This window comes from Lagenorhynchus albirostris, chromosome 12 (genome assembly GCF_949774975.1).
Source record: "Lagenorhynchus albirostris chromosome 12, mLagAlb1.1, whole genome shotgun sequence".
Classification (NCBI taxonomy): Eukaryota; Metazoa; Chordata; class Mammalia; order Artiodactyla; family Delphinidae; genus Lagenorhynchus; species Lagenorhynchus albirostris.
Genome location: NC_083106.1, coordinates 66,457,966 through 66,473,477, shown reverse-complemented (window position 1 = coordinate 66,473,477; position 15,512 = coordinate 66,457,966). Strand labels below are relative to the sequence as shown.

Sequence of the window (15,512 nt, the reverse complement as noted above, 5' to 3'; positions counted from 1 at the left end):
CATCATTAGTGTATAAGAATGCAAGAGATTTCTGTGCATTAATTTTGTATCCTGCAACTTTACCAAATTCATTGATTAGCTCTAATAGTTTTCTGGTGGCATTTTTAGGATTCTCTATAGTATCATGTCATCTGCAAACAGTGACAGTTTTACTTCTTCTTTTCCAATTTGGATTCCTTTTATTTCTTTTTCTTCTCTGATTGCCGAGGCTAGGACTTACAAAACAATGTTGAATAAGAGTGGTGAGAGTGGGCAACCTTGTCTTGTTCTTGATCTTAGAGGAAATGCTTTCAGTTTTTCACCATTGAGAATGATGTTTGCTGTGGGTTTGTGGTATATGGCCTTTGTTATGAGGTAGGTTCCGTCTATGCCCACTTTCTGGAGAGTTCTTTTTATCATAAATGGGTGTTGAATTTTGTCAAAAGCTTTTTCTGCATTTATTGAGATGATCATATGTTTTTTCTTCTTCAGTTTGTTAATATGGTATATCAGATTGATTGATTTGCATATATTGGAGAACCTTGCATCCCTGGGATAAATCCCACTTGATCATGGTGTATGATCCTTTTAATGTGTTGTTGGATTCTGTTTGCTAGTATTTTGTTGAGGATTTTTGCATCTATATTCATGAGTGATACTGGTCTGTAATTTTCTTTTTTTGTAGTATCTTGGCTGGTTTTGGATTCAGGGTGATGGTGGCCTCATAGAATGAGTATGGGAGTGTTCCTTCCTCCACAGTTTTTTAGAAGAGTTTGAGAATGATGTGTTAGCTCTTCTCTAAATGTCTGATAGAATTCACCTGTGAAGCCATCTGGTCCTGGACTTCTGTTTGTTGGAAGATTTTTAATCACAGTTTCAATTTCATTACTTGTAGTTGGCCTGTTCATATTTTCTATTTCTTCCTGGTTCAGTCTTGGAAGGTTATACCTTTCCAAGAATTTGTCCATTTCTTGCAGGTTGTCCATTTTATTGGCATAGAGTTGCTTGTAGTAGTCTCTTAGGATGCTTTGTATTTCTGCGGCGTCCATTGTAACTTCTTTTTCATTTCTAATTTTATTGATTTGAGTCCTCTCCCTCTTTTCCTTGATAAGTCTGGCTAATGGTTTATCGATTTTGTTTATCTTCTCAAAGAACCAGCTTTTAGTTTTATTGATCTTTGCTATTGTTTTCTTTTTTTCTATTTCATTTACTTCTGCTCTGATCTTTATGATTTCTTTCCTTCTGCTAACTTTGGGTTTTGTTTGTTCTTCTTTCTCTAATTCCTTTAGGTGTAAGGTTAGATTGTTTATTTGAGATTTATCTTGTTTTTTGCGGTAGGCTTGTATTGCTATAAACTTCCCTCTTAAAACTGCTTTTGCTGCATCTCATAGGTTTTGGATCATCATCTTTTCATTGTCATTTGTCTCTAGGTATTTTTTAATTTCCTCTTTGATTTATTCAGTGATCTCTTGGTTATTTAGTAATGTATTGTTTAGCATCCATATGTTTGTGTTTTTTATGTTTTTGTCCCTGTAATTGACTTCTAATCTCCTAGCATTGTGGTCAAAAAAGATGCTTGATATGATTTCAGTTTTCTTAAATATACGGAGGCTTGATTTGTGACCCAAGATGTGATCTATCCTGGAGAATGTTCCGTGCGCACTTGAGAAGAAAGTGTAATCTGCTGTTTTTGGATGGAATGTCCTATAAATATCAATTAAATCTATCTGGTCTGTTGTGTCATTTAAAGCTTGTGTTTTCTTATTAATTTTCTGTTTGGATGATCTGTCCATTGGTGTAAGTGTGGTGTTAAAGTCCTCCACTAATATTGTGTTACTGTTGATTTCCTCTTTTATAGCAGTTGCCTTATGTATTGAGGTGCTCCTATGTTGGGTGCATATATATTTATAATTGTTATATCTGCTTCTTGGATTGATCCCTTGATCATTGTGTAGTCTCCTTCCTTGTCTCTTGTAACATTCTTTATTTTAAAGTCTATTTTATCTGATGAGTATTGCTACTCCAGCTTTCTTTTGATTTCCATTTTCATGGACTATCTTTTTTCATCCCCTCACTTTCAGTCTGTATGTGTCCCTAGGTCTGAAGTGGGTCTCTTGTAGATAGCATATATGAGGGTCTTGTTTTTGTATCCATTCAGCGATCCTGTGTCTCTTGGTTGGAGCATTTAATCCATTCACATTTAAGGTAATTATTGATATGTATGTTCCTATTACCATTTTCTTAATTGTTTGGGGTTTGTTTTTGTAGGTGTTTTCTTCTCTTGTGTTTCCCACTCAGAGAAGTTCCTTTAGCATTTGTTGTAGAAATGGTTTGGTGGTGCTGAATTCTCTTAGCTTTGCTTGTGTATAAAGCTTTTGATTTCTCTGTTGAATCTGAATGAGATCCTTGCAGGGTAGAGTAATCTTGGTTGTAGGTTCTTCCCTTTCATCACTTTAAATATGTCATGCCACTCCCTTCAGGCTTGTAGAGTTTCTTCTGAGAAATCAGCTGTTAACCTTATGGGACTTCCCTTGTACGTTATTTGTCATTTTTCCCTTGCTGCTTTCAATAATTTTTCTTTGTCTTTAATTTCTGCCATTTTCATTACTATGTGTTTCAGTGTGTTTTTCCTTGGGTTTATCCTGTATGGGACTCTCTGCACTTCCCGGACTTGGGTGGCTATTTCCTTTCCCACGTTAGGGAAGTTTTTGACTATAATCTCTTCAAATATTTTCCCGGTCCCTCTCTCTGTCTTCTTCTTCTGGGACCCCTATAATGTGAACGTTGTTGTGTTTAATGTTGTCCCAGAGGTCTCTTAGTGTGTCTTCATTTCTTTTCATTCTTTTTCTTTATTCTGTTCTGCAGCCGTGAATTCCACCATTCTGTCTTCCAGGTCACTTATCCGTTCTTCTGCCTCAGTTATTCTCCTATTGATTCCTTCTAGTGTATTTTTCATTTCAGTTATTGTAGTGTTCATCTCTTTGTTTGTCCTTTAATTCTTCTAGATCTTTGTAAAACATATCTTGCATCTTCTCAATCTTTGACTCCATTCTTTTTCTGAGGTCCTGGATCATCTTCACTATCTTTATTCTGAATTCTTTTTCTCGAAGGTTGCCTATCACGACTTCATTTAGTTGTTTTTCTGGGGTTTTATCTTGTTCCTTCATCTGGTACATAGCCCTCTGCCTTTTCATCTTGTCTATCTTTCTGTGAATGTGGTTTTTGTTCCACAGGCTGCAGGATTGTAGTTCTTCTTGCTTCTGTCTGCCCTCTGGTGGATGAGCCTATCTAAGAGGCTTGTGCAGTTTTCCTGATGGGAGGGACGGGTGGTGGGTAGAGCTGGGTGTTGCTCTGGTGGGCAGAGCTCAGTAAAACTTTAATCCGCTTGTCTGCTGATGGGTGGGGTTGGGTTCCCTCCCTGTTGGTTGTTTGGCCTGAGGCAACCGAACACTGGAACCTATCCGGGCTCTTTGGTGGGGCTAATGGCGGACTCTGGGAGGGCTCACACCAAGGAGTACTTCCCAGAGCTTCTGCTGCCAGTCTCCTTTTCCTCACGGTGAGACACAGCCATGCCCCGCCTCTGCAGGAGACTCTCCAAAACTAGCAGGTAGGTCTGGTTCAGTCTCCTATGGGGTCACTCTCCTTCCCCCTGGGTCCTGACGTGCACACTGCTTTGTGTGTGCTCTCCAAGAGTGGAGTCTCTGTTTCCCCCAGTCCTGTCAAAGTCCTGCAATCAAGTCCTGCTAGCCTTCAAAGTCTAATTTTCTAAGAATTCCTCCTCCCGTTGCCAGACCTCCTGGTTGGGAAGCCTGACATGGGGCTCAGAACCTTTACTCCAGTGGGTGGACTTCTGTGGTATAAGTGTTCTCCTGTTTGTGAGTCACCCACCCAGCAGTTATGGGATTTGATATTATTGTGATTGCACCCCTCCTGCCTTCTCATTGCAGCTTCTCCTTTGTCTTTGGATGTGTGGTATCATTTTTAGTGAGTTCCAGTGTCTTCCTGTCGATGATTGTTCAGCAGTTAGTTGTGATTACGGTGCTCTCGCAAGAGGGAGTGAGAGCAGGTCCTTCTACTCCACCATCTTGAACCAATCTCCAACATGTCTTTTAATAGGCGAATAGGTAAACCCTGATACATCCATACAATGGAATGTTATTCACCACTAAAAAAAATGAGCTATCAAGCCATGAAAAGACATGGAGGCATCTTAAATTCATTTTACTAAGTGAAAAAAGCCAGTGTCGAAAAGCAGCATATTGTATGACTCCAACTGTATAACATTCTGGAAAAGGCAAAACTGTAGAGACAGTAAAAGGATCAGTGGTTGTCGAGGGTTGGGGGGGAGGGAGGGATGAATGGGTGGAGCATTAGGCCAGTGAAGCTATTGCGTATGATACTATAGTGATAGATACATGCCATTATACATTTGTGCAGAGCCAAGGAACTGTACAACACAGAGTGAACCGTATGCAAACCATGGGCTCTAGTTAATGATAACGTATCTATATTGACTCATCAGTTATAGCAAATATATCACACTAAAGCAAGATGTTAATAATAGGGGACACTATGTTTGTTGTGAGGGCGGGAGTATGGGTGAAGTGGTATAAGGAACGTCTTCATACTTTTCTGCTCAGTTTTTCTGTAAACCTAAAACTGCTCTAAAAAATAAAGTCTAGGGCTTCCCTGGTGGCACAGTGGTTAAGAATCCGCCTGCCAATGCAGGGGGCACGGGTTCAAGCCTGGGTCCAGGAAGATCCCACATGCCACGGAGAAACTAAGCCCATGCGCCGCAACTACCGAGCCTGCGCTCTATAGCCCACGGGCCACAACTACTGGAGCCCGCACATGTAGAGCCCGTGCTCCGCAAGGAGAGAAGCCACCACAATGAGAAGCCTGCACACTGCCACGAAGAGTAGCCCCTGCCTGTTGCAACTAGAGAAAGCCAGTGCACAGCAACGAAGACCCAACGCAGCCAAAAATACATTTTTAAAAATTTTAAAATAAATAAATTTATTAAAATACTAAAGTCTATTAATTAAAATAAAAAGAAAGAAGAATAGAAGAAAGGAAGGAATAAAAGAAGAAGTAAAGGAAGGAAGGAAGAGAAAGCTGTGTACCTACTGTCTTGAAAGTGTAGCATGAACCCATAATTATGACTAATCCAATTCTGTATGTTTGAGTTCCAAGTAGTACACAAATCTGACTAGTCTCTCTTCTTACCAACATTTAGGATTCCCCATCACAAATGCAAGATACAGTCCCATGTCTTTGGCATGATGTGAAAATTTTTCCACAGACTGACTTTGCAACATCATCTCTGGTCTTTGTCTACGTATTGTAAGCTCCAGCTGCAAAAGTCTCTTTGTTCCTCTTTCCTACCCTTCCAGACCACTCTGCCTTTGCTCTTGCTGTTTCCTCTGCCTGTGTCCTCCCCCACTTCTCTATCTAACAAAATCCTCCAGTCCTCCAAGACCCAGCTCAAATGTGACCTTCTCTGTAAGGACATTCCTGACCTGCTTTCCACCCCAGCACACCAAGCAAGAAAGCTGTCTCACCCAATTTCCATAGTTCTTTGTGCCCATCTGTTCAATCAATGCTTAATACACCACAGAATTAACAAGCGCAGCATCAGCAACGGTTTAGTAGGAAAATTCGGGGCAGAAAGAAGCCAGATCAAAGTAGATTGAAGGAGTGGGTAGGAGGTGAGCTATGGATACGTGGCAGGTGGGCTACTCTCTGGGGATTGGTTTTCTTGTCATTTGGTATTGCTTGTTTAGGTTTATCTTTAGCATTTGTGGTTTTACCCAACAGAAGTTAAGGATGGTGAGAGGAAAATTCCAGGGGTGACTGTGGTGCTGTCCAGTGCTTGGGTGCTGACAGACCTGTGTCACTTGAGATCAGTAATTCTGATCCCAGAAGCTGGGATCATCCTCAATTTTGGGGAGGAAGTGAAAGGGAAGAATGAAAACATCCCCCATTTGTTATCTCTTGAAGGTTCTGCAGCCATAGCCTGTTTGAACTTTGGGGAAAGGGAAAAGCCTAGCTGACTCGGTTCGTATCCCCTCTATTTCTCATGGGATCTACAGACTCCTGAAGACCAATTAATGATTAGAAAAAGCAATTGATTATTAGATTTTCTAGCATCCACTGAACAGACATTAAAGGCTAAGTATGTTCCGGGAACTGTGCCAGGCACTGGAGGTACAAGATAAACAAAATAGGGTTCCTGCCCTCAAGGAGTTGCGTCTAACCAGGAAGACCAACCTTGAGCTCATGCCAGCAAATTACACTGTGAGGGAAGCTCGGGCCTTAGTCACCAGGGCTGCCATAACAAGATACCGTGGACTGGGTGGTTTCAATGACAGGCATTTATTTTCTCACAGTTCTGAAGGCTGGAAGCCCCAGATCAAGGTCCAGCAGAGTTTGGTTTCTGATAATGATTCTCTTCTTGGCTTGCAGATGGCCACTTTCTCGCTATGTCCTCACATGGCCTTTCCTGTGAGCGTGGCTCGGAGGTGAGGGTGCAGGTGTGAAAAGAGGGCTGGGGAAGAGAGTGAGCAGGGGGGCTCTTTGTCTCTCCTATAAGGACATTAACCCTATCAGATCAGGGCCCCACCCTTAGAACCTCGTTTTACCTTAATTACCTCCTAAAGGCCCTGTTTCCAAGTACAGTCACACTAAGGGTTAGGGCTTCAATACATGAATTTTGGGGCACACAATTCAGCCTCATCTTGTCTAGGGAGAGATGGGGCAGCGGAGGGCTCAGCGATGGATGACTGTCGGTCTGGATTTTGGGTCATTTGCTATGTGATGTGAGTGCCTGGCCCCCAGCTTGGAGGTTCTGGTGATCTAGCAGTGCCAGGCAACTAAAAAGTAATTATTGCCCCATGTAAAAAGGGAAGGTGTCTACATCGCGAGCCTCCTGTCAGTCATATCTGTATTCAGTGATGTGTCCTTAAACCTCCGATATATTATTTTTACATTTGTTAGTGGCTCTTCTTGATGGTAGGGTATGTCATAGGTCTACTGAATAGTATCCAGATGTCACTCGGCTTTCACTGCAACAGCCTCTCCATGCCTCCTGCAGAGGTGATTGTTTCAAAGATCCTCTAAGTGTCAGACTCAGAAGAGAATAGTTACCATACTTGACGTCCTCAAGAAATAAGTATACATGTTCCTTTGCCATGGTGGGCTTGCCAAGAGGTGCCTCTCTGCCCCTGTCTTTTGCAGATAGCACTTGTGAACACCAGACTCTGCGAGCAGCCAGTGTTGTTCTATCCTCATGGATAGCATTGTGTTGAGGGGCCCCATCTGGGGAGTCCGTTTTCTCAGAAGAAGGAAATGTCAGAAGCTCTGAGAAAATTAAGCACTCCTTGCTTTATACTTCTGTCGCATTTCGTGTACAGTTCTCATCTGGCATCTGGCCTTTTGGGCCCCGATCAAGGCTGATCAGGGCCAGATGATGAGTTTTTTCAAGGTAGGGAGCGGGTCACGTTCATCTATATTCTAACCTCACTGGTCCTCCAGCGGTGGTTGCAGTATCCCGGCAGTGATCACTTCTGGATAAACTAGTATGAGGGTCGTGCATTAAAAATAGGAGTATCATTCTACTGGCAGTTTGTCTCCCCAGCGGAGTTCATTCTCTCTGCAGCGCACCAGCCCCGGTCCCTGGCTATTCTCCTGCCCTTGGTGTAAGGCGAACACTGGCCAAAGCAGAATCCCAGCCCCTTGCCCATAGGAGCTGCTACCCTTAGGGTAATGGAAGCAAGGCTTTGGGCAGGAATGGTGCTTGGAGGGTTCATGTTGACAGTGTTCTTTTCCCCTTTCCAGGACCAACAATTCTTGCTTTAGAAATGAGGGGGAAAATAGTAATATTGGTTCAAGTCAAAACCAAAATCCTCTTCCTTTCTATGATTACTCATAGAAATAGTTGGGAAGTTGGTTTTCTGTTGCTTCAACAAGTGGTCTGGAGGACACACCTGCAGTGTGGAGGGCCATTGACAGCACTTGAAAAAGCTCCCTGTTTCCTCCCTTCCCCCTTTCCTGCAGAGACTGTTCAGAGGAGGATTTTTGTGACAAACTACGGGTTCACAAACACGGGGAATGGCTCCTCAACCAGGCCCTAGTCTCCTTGCTGCTGCGGTCACTGTGCTGGAACTCTCTTCCCAAGGAGGGCAGGGAGTGTCTGGGTCTCCGCTGTTTCCACACAACAGGCATTTCCATAACTGTTGTCACAAAGGCAGTTCATTACAGATTTTGACCCTTCCTGCATCCTCCGTCCCCTTACAACACGTGCATTCATCTCCCCGTATTACTGCTGAAAGAATACAAACTTCGTTTCTCTGTCGTCCGAGCATCATTCAGAAGCACCCGCCCATCTGTGAATCATTCCCTGACTCCGATCAGAGCAGTGTTACAGGTCCTCTGCTGGCAGGAGGCAGCAGTCCAACAAAGTCTGAAGACCCAGGACTTCTGTGCCAGGCAGACTGGGAAGCCACCAAACATTGCGAGCTGAATGGATGTCTTACTAAGCTTGTAGATGTGATCTGGCCAGTACTGGCAGAGGAAGCTCAAGGGGAGAAGGCAGCAAGCACTGTAACGTAAATCCCTGCAGACCCTTGGGCGTTACAGCCCTAGGAAGCTAATGATCTCTCCAGGAAAGAACTGACTGTGGTTTTCCAGCAACAGAACACGATGTAGAACGGGGAGGACAGACCCCCGGATGTGAGTACAATCTCTCAACACAGGGTTTGGACCAGTAGGAGCAAAGCGAGTTATCGTAACTGATGGTGCTTCCTAACCACTGGTTCCCGGGTGCCTGTGGACCGTCTCTGGGTGGGCTGTGCGTAATGCCTGGCTGGGACTTTTGTTTGCATGTTTCTTCTAGAATATTTTGCCTGTTAGGAGACTGGATGCAGTGGCTTTGGGATGCCGGTACCGGGGGACTTTTTTGTAAATCTTCAAGAAAACCTCATAGACCTTTCACTATGAAAAGAAAACCTATCGCATCACAGACCAAGCAGCTGTTTGGCCCTCTGGCATTTGTGATGAGAGACAAAAACACTGGCGAACTAGAGAGCAATGAAAATGGGGCAGTGGACTGGGAGGAAGGAGGGGAGTCTTTCTTAGGAAGCTAAATCCCTTTCTGGATTCAGGATGCTCATTGCGTATTTATGATCGTGCGTTTATTTCATTTCTGCTTAAAGAACTCGCAGCTTGTTTGCATTTTAAGGTTTTTCTCCTGTGAAAAATGCTGTGAAAGTGGCAAAGAGGGATGTGATTGATAGACTTGGGGCAGAAATTCCTCACCTCCTGCAATGGGAAGTGTCTTGAATGATAGGTGATCTATCTGGAAGCGGAAGCTCAGATTGAATGAGGGAACGGAGCTGCTTGCAGCCTGGGTACCCAACAGGTTGGCAGTGAAGTTTAACTCCTTGTTTGCAGACTGGTCCTCTCCCCTCCCCACTCACTGCTGGGGGTCCAACAGCCTCTTTATTCTTCTCCCCAGCCCACTTCCTTCCGCCTGGTTTGATTTGTCAGTTCAGAGGTATCGGATGAGAAGCCAAGTATCCCCTCACTGCAAAAGGATGGGGATCATTGTTCTAGGTGGGAGGTAAGGATACAAAGATTTAGGGCAGTGATCGTGAGAGAGGTGGAAAGGAACGTGAGCTGGGCCCTGCACCCCAACCCAAGGTGGAAGTCAGAAAGGAGGCAGAGGGACTTCCCTGGCGGTCCAGTGGTTAAGACTCCGTGCTTCCATTGCAGGCGGCATGGGTTTGATCTCAGTTTGGGTTTGATCCTGGGTTGGGGAACTAAGATCCCATATGCTGCCCGGCAGGGCCAAAAAAAAAAAAGAAAGAAAGAAAGGAGGCAGAAAAGAAGACTCAGCCACTTTGATCCCTCCCTCCGCCCCCCTCTGCCGTGTGTAAATGAAAATGAAGGCGAATACTGGAGGTCCTACTAGTGAGGCTACTGGGTTTAAATTGAGCATGAACTTGAGATACCCAAGCACACAGCGATGGTGCTAGCAGCAGACTAGGAACTGGAAACCTGGGATTCTGTTCCTGATTTTGCAGGCAGTTTTCTGGGCATCTCTGGCGGTGGTGAGGTATCCAGAACCTCCTGCAGGCCGCTCTCTGCCTCGGGCGGGCTGTGCACTGCCTGTGGTGGAGGGTGTGGGATGGCTTGGGGGTGGGGAGCATTTTATTCTTAAGTACCTGCCATTGAAATTTTAAAAAAAGAAAAACCAAAACGCTGACATTTCTGCTTGGCCAACATTTTCTCACAAATGTAGTGTTTCTGTCTCTTTAAAAGAAAAAACCAAAAGGAATAGTAACGTGCGCTGGGCTTGTAAAGGGCTGTTTACCAAGGGTAATCATGGGCTGTCTCAGTAGCTGGCAACCATGGCAATCAGTGCACCTTGGCTTTTGTCTCAGTGTCCCCGAGGCTGAATTTATGGCATGGGACGGAAGGGAGGGAGGGGAGCAACTGTCAGTGTAGACAGGCCGGTTAACCCATGCTTCCATTGCTGGGGAGGCCGGACAGCTTGCTGATGGGCTGCCCTGGGGTTGCAGCAAGAAGATCTCTATTCCCCAGGAGTTAAGCTGTGGAGTGAAATCGTGAAATTTTAGCCATGATGATAATGTTTGTATGAACCGGGCCATTGTACTTGAGACACTCAAATGCCCGTTGCAGGAAAGGTTTGGGAAATAAATAACAAATGAGTGAGTGCAGAAGAATGTGGCTGAGGGAGGGAGAGCCTTTAGGAAGCCAGGGCTCATTGTCTGCGTTTTCCTGCCATTCGGGCCTGGAGTGCTTTCGCAGGATTGGGGCAGACAGATCAGAAGCTCAGGGTAATTGGTTTGGACGTGCCGCAGGTTACCTGAATAAAGACAGACGGTGTATCCTGTGTTTATGAAAACAAACCACTCCCCAACAGTAGAACATTCTGGGAAACATAAAGCCCAAACTACAGTCTTCCAGTGCGACCCTGGGAATTTCCAAAGGCTTTTTCAGCTCCATTTCTCTCTGTTTTGAGTCTCAACTTTATTCTTTCATTGGCGCATTCATTCAGCAAAGATTTGGGGTGCATCCCAGCGATCTCTGACCGTGGCTGCGGGAGGGGTCCCCTGCTTGTACCTTCTCCAGGTTTGTTGCGCTTCTGATGAGTCTGGTGATCAGAGCAGGGTGGGTTTGTGAGGGTTCCTCGTGTCTCTTTCCTTGTTATCTTTTTTTTTTTTTTGGCCGTGGTGCGTGGCTTGTGGGATCTTAGTTCCCCGACCAGGGATTGAACCTGTGCCCTCGGCAGTGCAAGCGTGGAGTCCTAACCACTGGACCGCCAGGGAAGCCCCTTTCCTTGCTCTTTTTTATCCACAATTTGGGCAACAGATGGACGACAGTGAGAAAATTTGATCATTTGCAAGCTGAGCAGGGAGAAGAATGACCTTTCAGAAGTTATACTACTCACATTTGGCCAATACTTTCACGTAATAAAATACCATCTTTAGTCCCTACCACAGTCCTGTTGTTCCGTCTGTTTTATACATGAACGTTTAACCCCAGCTGTCCGGAGCTGCTGGTGACACGAGCCACCTGGATGTCACGGTGATGCAGAGTCAGAGCAGGTACCGACCAGCCGTTTCTCAGTCACATCACAGCCAGTGAAAGGAGCATGGGGTTTGCCTGGAAACCGCTGTAAAGGACGTCTGTATCTTCTGGTCCTTCATAACTAAAATGGGTGGTAGGTCCTGGGATTCCTTGTGGTACAGCATTTTCTCTCCATCTGCAATATTGGTATTTTTAGCAAGTACATTTTAAAACAAAAAGAGGCCCACATTGCCTTGCCCTCCTAATAGGAATAGGTCAGATTCTTAAGCTTTCCTTCTTTGGCCCCCCAAACCCTTCACCTTTGGCATAATCCCAGTGGCTTTGGTTTGCTCTAATGGTGGTCCAGCGCTACTGGGAAGAGTCAGTCTTTAAAATTCTATCCATTTGGCCATTTGGTGGAAAGAGGGCTTGAGTTTACTGCTAGTTACTGCCCCCAGACCACGGCTCCGAGACGGGGCTTAGCATCCTGTCGCCGGTTTGAATTGCCCACTTACTTCCCTCTTGTTAAGCCCCTCCCTAGAGTAACTGTTTGTAGCATCAGTTTTGTTCCCAAGATGGGTTGTTCCAGCAGTTATTGGCTAGGAGATGGTCCGGGCCTGCTCCCAGCTCTCCACCTGTTGCAGATTTCTGGAACCTGCACCATTTACAATGGGAAAAGGATGAAGGAAGAGAAAGGCTGGAAATGCTGGGAGAAAGCCCCATGGGTGTGGCCCCCTCCTCAGGGTCTCTGTGGGGTGTGGTCCACAGGCACCTAACCGGCCAGGGGAATAGGCATGTTAGCTGTGGCGGGCCCACAAAATGCGGTCCAGAGGGCCCTGTGTGTTCCCACACAGTGTAGTTTCCTGCCAAGGGTGGGCCTGGAAACCAGGCTACATTCAGGGGATTGTCAGGCCGCTGCTACCTGGGTGGGAGACGCAGAGCAGACCTCGCCGTGGTCTGGAGTCTGCGGGGGTGGGGATGGGAGCGGGCTGTTTCTGTATACTCTCCGCCTTCCACGTGCAAGTTCAGGGTTTGCTCTGCAGAGGGTGCTTGCCGCCTGTCCTGTCTCCCCCAACTCCCCTCCCCTGCACTGAGCGATCAGCAGATGCCCTAAAACCAGGGAGGAGCGGTGTGGCCTGTCCTGGGCGCTGAGTGGTGCTGATGGCAGCTTTGTTCTGTAACCCCTAGGTCCCAAAGATGGCATAGTGATGAAGGCCCCTTCCAATGATCGGAACGTCTTTACCCGAGGGTGCCTGCCTGGGCCCGTGGCATCGCGTTGAGCCAAAGGAACTTGTCTACCACTTCCCGGAAAACGTCTTTCTCTCCTAATTCATGAGCCAGCAGGATGCGGTCGCCGCGCTTTCAGAACGCCTGCTCATAGCTGCATACAAAGGCCAGGCGGAGAATGTGGTTCAGCTCATCAACAAGGGTGCCAAGGTAGCGGTTACCAAGGTAACAAGAGAATCAACACTTTAGCCATTCCCTGGGGAAAAGCCTGCCTCTTAAGCATTGTCCATAAAACTGTTGTGTTTCGTTCAGTTTTCAAAGAACTGGTTGGTTTTGTTTTTTGTTTCCAGTGCTGGAGGTTTGGGGAGAAAGAAGAAGGATTAAACATGCTTTCGTTGCTATGTTTCAAATGGAGCCACTCGTAATTAGCATTTGACCCTCTTTAAAATCGCAGTGTGGATTTTTCTCACCTACTTCTTTAGCCAGATGGACCAGAGATCTCTCTGGAGAAATTGGGGCACAAGAACTTACTGGGTAGAGTGTGTGAGAATCACGTTAGGCTCCCTTGGGAGGCCTGTGGACGACGGGGCAGCCCAGACGCCATGCAGAACCTCACTGCTCCCATCTGGACAGTGATAGGCTTGGACCAGATGCCTCCCAATGACCTCTTTAGGCTGATTTCACGTGGGTCAGTGAGAATGTGTGGCAGGCTTTGGAGGGCATTGCTGACCCCTCACCAACAGATGACACCATGGTAGACGAGAGAATGCACAGGCCCAAGGGCAGTTTTATAGCAAAACTGAGGTAAGGCAGGCTCTGCCCAGTTAGGTGACAAGTGCAGATACATAGACGAAGTAATGCTGACGGCAAGCACTTAGTATTGCTCTAAGCACTTTATAGACCTCTAGAAGAGGTTCTTTTTTCATCCTTACTTTAGAGATGAGGAAACTGAGGCACAGAAAGATTGAAGTAATTTACTCAAGGGGCCCCCAGCTGCTGAGTGGCAAAACTGCAACTTGGACCCAGTTATGACTCCAGAGCCCCCCACTCCAGGCCACCCCAGAGAGAGCCATGGAGAGAGGCGAAGTTTCATTTTCAAATAGTAACATCTGTTGACCTCTGACCTCCCATGGCAAAGATTGGCCAGCTCACATTTTTGGTTAGTCACGTGCAGTCTGTGTATTTCCTGCTTCTGATGTGTGCTTTTTCCAGCACCACCAAGCAATTAACTCAATTCTGGCAGTATCTGTCTGGAGATAGCATCAGCTCTCACAGGCTAAGGGCTCAGTCCCATAAGACTGCTTCAGACACCAGTCACAAGTCCAGGTTGTCACCTGTGCTTCTGACTGACTGGCTATAAATCAGAGGTTCCCACAACTCACTCCTTGGGTTGAATTAATTGGCTAAAGCAGCTCACAGAACTCAGGAAAACATTTTACTTACCAGATTACCAGTTTATTATAAAAGGATATAACTTAGGAACAGGCAGATGGAAGAGATGCAGAGGGCAAGGTATGGGGAAAGGAGGCTGAGCTTCCATGCCTCTGAGCGCACCACCCTCCCAGCACCTCTGTGTGTTCACCAACCCAGAAGTTCCCTGAACTCTGTCCTCTGGGTTTTTATGGAGGCTTCATTACACAGACGTTATTTACTAAATCATTGGCCATTGGTGATTGATTCAACCTCCAGCCTCTCTCCCCTCCCTGGAGGTCAGGGAAGTGTGACTGAAAGTTCCAACCTGTAATCACTGTTGGTTCCCTTGGCAACCAGCCCTCCATCCTTAGGGCTGTCCATAAGTTATCTTATTAATATAACCTCAGGTATGGTTGAAAGGAGTTTATTAGGAATAACACACTCCTTTCACCTTTATGGCTCTGGAGCTATTTCAGGAACTGATAGCAGAAGACCAACTATTATAACAAAAGATGCTCCCGTTGCTCTTACCACTCAGGAAATTCCAAGGATCTGTGAGGAGCTGTGAGCCAGGAACGGAGATTAAGAGCAAATCTGTATTTCTTTTTTCTTTTAATTAATTTATTTTTTATTTATTTTATTTTTGGCCACGTTGGGTCTTCATTGCAGCCCGTGGGCTTTCTCTAGTTGCGGCGAGCAGGGGCTACTCTTCATTGTGGTGCACGGGCTTCTCATTGCGGTGGCTTCTCCTGTTGCAGAGCACGGACTCTAGGCGCACGGGCTTCAGGAGTTGTGGCACGTGGGCTCTAGAGCACAGGCTCAGTAGTTGTGGCGCACAGGCTTAGTTGCTCCACGGCATGCGGGATCTTCCTGGACCAGGGCTCGAACCTGTGTCTCCTGTATTGGCAGGTGGATTCTTAACCACTGCGCTACCAGGGAAGCCCTGTATTTCTTATTATAAGTCACAGTATCACAATGCTGGTCTCTAGAGAGACTGAAAGTCTTTGGGTACTCAAAGTTCACTCATTAGCCTAACAGCACTCTGACCTAGGTGGTGACTAGGTTGTATGGAATCCAGGGTGAAGGGAACCTTGACTCAGGCCTCAGCATGATCTAACCACAGCTCTTCAGGACCCAGGCAGTCACACATGGGAGAAAGTACAGGAACTCTGTAGTTAGGGCACATGTGCACACATTTTAACTTTGCTGTGTTTGCTAATGGTGCAAGTTGCTTAACTTCTTTGAGCCTCAGTTGCCTTATCTGTAAAATGGGGATAATAATACCAACCTTTCAGAATTGT

At 45.9% G+C, this 15,512-nt stretch overlaps 1 protein-coding gene across 3 annotated transcripts in view; it reads left to right on the top strand.

Moving 5' to 3' along the window:
• The window catches only part of ANKRD6 (ankyrin repeat domain 6), a 217,670-nt gene that overhangs the window by 104,319 nt on the left and 97,839 nt on the right, over nt 1-15,512 (top strand). For all 3 annotated transcript variants that reach the window (XM_060168181.1, XM_060168182.1, XM_060168180.1), the window contains exon 2: nt 12,760-13,023. In XM_060168181.1, the coding sequence (XP_060024164.1) occupies nt 12,904-13,023 (120 nt within the window). In that variant the 5' untranslated portion in view covers nt 12,760-12,903. The remainder of the gene's footprint in view (nt 1-12,759; nt 13,024-15,512) is intronic.